The 7,002-nt window shown below is 38.6% G+C and overlaps 1 protein-coding gene across 1 annotated transcript; it reads left to right on the top strand.

The window, feature by feature from the left end:
- Window positions 1-730: 730 nt before the first annotated feature.
- On the top strand, window positions 731-3,181 carry LOC140744733 (homeobox protein SIX6). Its single transcript, XM_073076374.1, has one exon. It carries the CDS (start codon window positions 742-744, stop codon window positions 1,564-1,566), a length of 825 nt encoding a protein of 274 aa, XP_072932475.1. The 5' UTR covers window positions 731-741; the 3' UTR covers window positions 1,567-3,181.
- The last annotated feature ends 3,821 nt before the right edge of the window (window positions 3,182-7,002 follow it).

Genomic DNA, 7,002 nt, shown 5'->3' on the forward strand with positions numbered 1-7,002 from the left:
TCTGTTTTATGTCGTCTCTACATGTATAATTTATGATACATTGTAATGTTTATAGCTTAGGGTACAAGAATTCACAACGAGGCGTTTATTTTCATTCACTTGAGTAGTTTAGTGGACAGGCTTTGAAAGATTACGCCGCGGTTAAAGCGTTGATTACAGTTTGATAGCGCAGGTACATCGTCGAGTTGTAATCTCAATGCATGACGTGAAAAATTATGCTCTACCCCTGCTCTACCTTCGGGTCGTTTAACGATCGCCTTGACATTTAGCCAATATGCAAAGCTGATTACCTGTTAAGTTTATTAATTTATCGATCGGTAGCAGCACATCGGGCAAATAAAAGCATGTAATCCACCCGGATGAATATATGGAGGCTATTAATTGCAGGTTTGCAGGTAATCTATCGATGCGGAGGCAGTGGGTGCGCCGCGAGGGATCACGGCGTCGGGCGGCGGGCGGCGGCGGAGCGGGGGCGGGCGGCGCGAGGGGGGCGGTGTGCGTGACGGATCATGGCGGCGCGGGGGGGCCGCGCCCCGCCGCCCTCGTTAAACGCGCCCGCCGGATACGCGGCGCGGCGCGGTTGAAAGCTATCCGGCCCCCGGCGGGCGGAGCGAGCGATTGGCCGGCGCGGCGCGCGCTCCGTAACCGATAGCCAATCGCTCGCGCGTCGCGAGCCCGCCCCCGGCGCCGCGCCGCCGCCGGCTCACACCGCGCGCGACTTCGCCGCGCACACTCGCACCGATGCGCGGCTCCTGGGACGAGTCCACGACGGCGGCGCTGCACGCGCGCATCCTGGAGGCGCACCGCGGGCCCGCCGCGGCCGACCGCGCCGCCGAGCCCGCCGCCTGCGCCGAGCCCGCGCCCGCCCTGGCGCTCAGCGCGCTCGAGCTGGCGGCGCCCACGCCGCTGCTGCCGCTGCCCACGCTCTCCTTCAGCGCCGCCCAGGTGGCCACCGTCTGCGAGACGCTCGAGGAGAGCGGCGACGTGGAGCGGCTCGCGCGCTTCCTCTGGTCGCTACCCGTCGCGCACCCCAACGTGGCCGAGCTGGAGCGCTGCGAGGCCGTGCTGCGCGCCCGGGCCGTCGTCGCCTTCCACGCGGGCCGCCACCGGGAACTCTACTCGATCCTCGAGAGGCACCGGTTCCAGCGCTCGAGCCACGCGAAGCTGCAGGCGCTCTGGCTGGAGGCGCACTACCAGGAGGCGGAGAGGCTGCGGGGTCGCCCGCTCGGGCCGGTGGACAAGTACCGCGTCCGCAAGAAGTTCCCCCTGCCGAGGACGATCTGGGACGGCGAGCAGAAGACGCACTGCTTCAAGGAGCGCACGCGGTCGCTGCTGCGCGAGTGGTACCTGCAGGACCCGTATCCGAATCCGACGAAGAAGCGCGAGCTGGCGGCTGCGACGGGGCTGACGCCGACGCAGGTGGGCAACTGGTTCAAGAACCGGCGGCAGCGGGACCGCGCGGCGGCCGCCAAGAACCGCTCGGCGCTGCTGGGCCGCGGCTTCGCGTCCTCCTCCACGTACGACGAGGACTCGGCCGACTCGGAGATCAACGTGGACGAGGAGTGAGGGCGCGCGGACGGACCGTCAGTGTAAATACGGTGATGACTATTTTGTACGACGCTAAGTTTCCGTTGAGTTCGCGTGCTCTCCGAACGTTAGTGACGATGCGAGGCTCCGCGCCCGTGACGTATGTGATGTTGAGGCATTGTAAACCAGTTCACTAGGCTATTATTGTCGTTGAAAGTGTTAAGCGAGTGTTTGAAGTTAACTCGACATTTCTGCGCACCAGGTATGTACCTCTCTACTTTGTAGTGAAAGTTATGTTGCCTTGACGATGTAGAGTCGACGCCTAAATTTATCAGTTTAAAAATTGTTTTATTAGGTATGACAGGGTTAATTTTAGTGTTGTTTCGGTAACTCCCCGGGGTCCGAACGGGCCAGAGTTTAATTTATTGAAAATTCTCAATTATTTAATTAATTAGATAAGAGGTTTAGACCTTTCCGCGAGCATTTACTTGCCTAAATTCTATATCCTAATATTTTACCAGTAAATAAAGAATTTATTTATCATATCAGCTTTTAGTTGTATAGTGTAATGATATAAGCAATGTAGATAATTATTTTCGTGGTATAGAATTTATGTGGTAATATAGAAGGTTTGTACCTGAGGATGTACGTTTGAATTCGTCGGGAGGTTGTTTACGATCTGTTCTATGTAAGTAATTTATTTTATGTAGGAACATGATACGTTAGGTAATGCTGTAATGAGTGCCTAAGCTAAATATGGTGGTATTGTTTGAAAAATGTAACTTAAACTCTCTACTCAAATAGGCCTAACTATGCACTCTCCGTTATATTCCTAGCTAAATGCATATAAGACTTCGTTTACATAGACACCAGTGATTATGTTTAATATTTTCATATTAATAGACTTGCTATCGTATGATTCTTGTTTTAAAAAATTAGGTCCGAATAATTTTGAAAAAATGTCTTAAATAGATTTTTAATCACGGCAATTGTGTGACAATTTATTACCGATTTTTTTATACATTTACTAAAGGCTAACACATTTCGAATATTGATCATCATTTACAATCTTATGTAGAGTATCTAACCTTGACACGTAAAATTGAAATAATTTGATTATTAAGTAGGTACTATTTAATTTAATGAAAATCGTTACGATGAGAACGGGACTCTACCCTTTTCATAATATTGAATACAGCACAAAGTTTTTGCAACAAAGCAATCGGCTCTTTATTTAACATGCTTTTAATTTAATTATTTTATTAGGCACTAATTTAACATAAATCTTATCGTAAACTCTACTTCAATTTAAATTTACTTGTTTAATTTTTTATTTAATTAATACGTATGTACCTACTAACAATCTATGAGGTTTCCACAACCAGGCACCATGACATGTAGGTCACCGTTCTGACATGTAGAGTTTCGGGTTCGATCTTCGAACAACATAACGATCCATTTTGAACTCTACTCTGAAGATTGAATGTCTACGTTACCACTTCTATAAAAACCTAAAAGAAAAATACTTTATTTCCAATCGTTAAATTTTCGTTTGCTGTTTTATGAAATGTTTGCAAATAAGCGTAACACAATTCACAGCAGGAGGCACCCTATCGCTATATAGGTATATACTTAATAACCGGGTCTAAATAACTCTAATATGTAATATCTATATACGACAAAATTTAAACAGACGTTATTACACACTTCGATTATTTTGGTTGTTAAAATGTAAAGCTTGCCGTAAAATTATATAAATTTAAACTTAAATAAATATCTTAACCTTTTTTAATAATTATTAACATTGAAAAATATTTACTTAAATTTGGCTCATTGTGATGATATAGGGTGATTATAAAATAATTTAAAATTATAACCAACATTAAATTACACTAAACCTACTTATGTTAATTTGTTTTTCGAAAAACATGTTTAACTATTTTTTAATATTCCATTTGCTCTTTACAATATATTTATAGTATGGATAGTGTATGTATGGTATAGGTATAGTACCTATAGGTATTATAGGTAGATAGAGTACTTGTTTCAAATTTAAGTTAAATTCAAACACCTGAGTAGCTATATTTTCGGTCTCTATGTGTGTTAGGCTTCTATTGTACAACTCTAATCCCACACACACGAGACATTACAAAATATTTATGTACCAACATTACAATTTTATTTACATAGAGTCGGTACAAATGCATAATATGAAACTTAAAACAATAACGGATGGCCATAAAACGCATAAACGTTAATAAGGCACTTTTTCAAAGTCGATAATGTATGTAGTGTAGTCTATTGGTTCTATAACTGCGAAATTATAATTGTAATTAATTGGCGATCTGCTGATTATGTGCAACAGTGTTGCTTGCTGAATTGATAAGCTTACATACCGGGGGAGCAGGTGTTAAATGGAAAATCGGACGATTATTTTTATATCGTGTTATAAAATATCTATGTTGCAAAACTGATTATGATGAGATATCGATAACGTATCTAGCAATTAAAATCTGTTGGATTACTTTGTACCTAAATTAAGTAAATATTATACCTAGGCACTTCTTGTACGTTAAAATTGATGAATACCTATAGGTAGGTCTAGGTAAAGATTTAGACACTTATTCTACTTATAAAATGATTATTTTGAAAATTGGTTGTAAAACATTTTATAAAACCTCATCATGAAATATTAATGTTGCAAAATTAAGGTATTGATTGTAGGTAATAATGATAAAATATTGATAAAATTGCGTCATAAATCAAAATTAATGGAATCTTTGGTAAATTTGGTTTAAATTTAATTATTACTATAAAATTATAAATAATTCCGATAGGTCGGTACTTGTAAAAAATATATAGTAGGTAAAACACAAAATCTTATAGGTATTCCTTTCAATCGACACAATGCATTCTTGGTTTAAATCATGTTGAAACGATTTATCATGGGATGAAGATTTGTAATGGGTTCTGATAAAAGTCAATTATGAGAATCTGTCTTGTCTCCTAGTGTGTGTGATTATCTTTGTATGACATATGCCTACATTCCGTGTACAGTACTAACGCCCGTTACAAATAAATAATCTTAGTTAGCCAATTTTGGCTTACCGTGTTTTAAAATTTGATAATTTAGGTAGACGTTGTGTAATTTAATTCATTATCCAGCTTAAATCAAATCTAAAATACACTTTGGAAATATGCACTTAATAGTGCGTTAAATATTAAAAGTACATAATAAAACATGAAGCAATTACTTAAATATGAAAGCGTTAAATGGGTATCTGATAATACTATGTGTGAATTGATGATACCTTAAATTAATTTAATGTAAATCTCTGTTCTCATAGATGTGACGTATTTGTCGTATTTGAAAATAAAAAATATTTAAACCTAAACCTAATATTAAAAGTTACATTTATAAAATACAAAATGACACAGTTACGTATGGCATAAACGGCGTGTACATGACCGTAGATACGTTTCTATTATCTAAATGATATTTCATGAATTATTTTGATAAATTTGATAAAAAATACATATAATTTTCAATATTAATAGGAAATAAATATCCGTAAAATATATTTTTATTAAAGAAGTATTTATATAGGTACCTACCTATAAGTTCTTGTAATTAAAACAAAGAAATATTAATTTAACGACTTGCTCAGAACGATTCAATCTAATTTTTATAATATTACCTTTTCGTTGAATTGCTACATTTTTTGTGGAAAAAACCTTTATCATACAATTACGTACATGTGTTTATTACTCTTTAACGAACGTAATAAAGGTAAGACATAAAATTGTTTTAAATCGCAATTTGAATGTAATACCTACTAAACGAGTATAAATGTATGTAGGCATTATTACTGAATGTAAAAATACTATTTTAAATCAAACATTATAGGTACTGCTACGTACCTATCTATATTTAAAAAGTTCGTAAATTATACAACTATAACACAGAATATAAAGAAGAATACAGATTAGTACAAATTTGGAAAACATATAAAATATTGTAGTTCATGAGGGATTTCACCATTGACGCTTTATCCATCAAATAGGTATACTTATATCCCCAAACGAGGAATCCCTGTGTCATGGGTTCCTAAGATACCAAAGAAGATTACACATAGACTCAAAGACCTCAAATAAAAAAATATATCCGACGTCGATTGAACCCGGGACCATTCTCGTGTCAGACCTCATTCCAGTACGGTGACCAATACATTAAGCGCGCCCTTAAAATAGATCTAATTAGGTAGATCAATTAGCATATCCGTACACTATAGAAATTATAACTCAATACTTTACTAGAACTAGAGCCGGTTTATAGTTCAAATGGGTGAAATGTAAGCTAAGTTGTTAGCTCAACCATATTTATTGAGTTATCTATTCCTGAGGCATTCTTGGAATGATAATGTAAGTATACCGATGCGTTACTCATCCCTTTAGTATTGTAATAAGCATTGGTTATACTGGTCATTCTAACATTTACTTCGATAAAAAATAATACTAAAATCAATTGTGAACTAAGTTAGTATCCATTCAATTAACAAATAAAGATCTTCTTTATTATTATTATAGCTCTACGAATTTGTTTCATGACTAACTACTCACAAAGATGAGTTCATAAACATCAAGAATTGTATTAGAAAGTCAATTAATCATCGACACCCATTAGTGGCATGGCAGTGATAGCCTAGTGGTTAAGAAACTCGGCCTCTCGATCGAGGGGTCCGAGGTTCTAATCCCAGGCACGTACCTCTGATTTTCGAAATTATGTGCGTATTATAAATTAATTATCACTTGCTAAAACGGTGAAGGAAAACATCGTGAGGAAACCTGCATACCTAAGAGATTTATAATAAAAAAAAAATCTCAAAGGTATGTGAAGTCTACCAATACGCACTTGGCCAGCGCGGTGGACTATGACCTAATCCTTCTCATTCTGAGAGGAGACCCGTGCCCAGCAGTGGGTCAGTAATGGGTTGATGATGATGACCCATTAGTAATGCTAATGATCAATCTTAACCAATTTTTGTCAACCAACGTAAAAAAATTGACAATGGTAAAAATTAGTTCACATTGAACAGAAGATCTAATGGGCGTCAGATTTTGACTGACCCGATACTTATTCAGATACTCTACACTGGTAGTCAAAAATAGACCTGTATCTCAAATAGACTTTTTTCATACTTTGTAAATATATTTAGGAGTGCTATAGTTAAGTCATATAGGGTGTTTCAACATTTGAATGTAATTTTTCACTCATTACAGCATTATATTAACGTGAATAACAAAATTTATTTCCTAAATACTACTGTTTAGTATTAATTAGTTAACTAAATTCCTACGATAACCAGTAACTAATTTGATCAACGACTTGTTCCACCGCCAACGAGTAAGCGACGAGCGATGCTAATTATTGTTGTTGAGAAATTAATTTTGAGACTTAACCATATAAATAAAATG

The sequence above is a fragment of the Epargyreus clarus genome, unplaced genomic scaffold, assembly GCF_041222505.1.
Source record: "Epargyreus clarus isolate Ecla_fem2 unplaced genomic scaffold, WU_Ecla_fem_2.2 ptg000009l, whole genome shotgun sequence".
In the NCBI taxonomy this organism is placed as follows: Eukaryota; Metazoa; Arthropoda; class Insecta; order Lepidoptera; family Hesperiidae; genus Epargyreus; species Epargyreus clarus.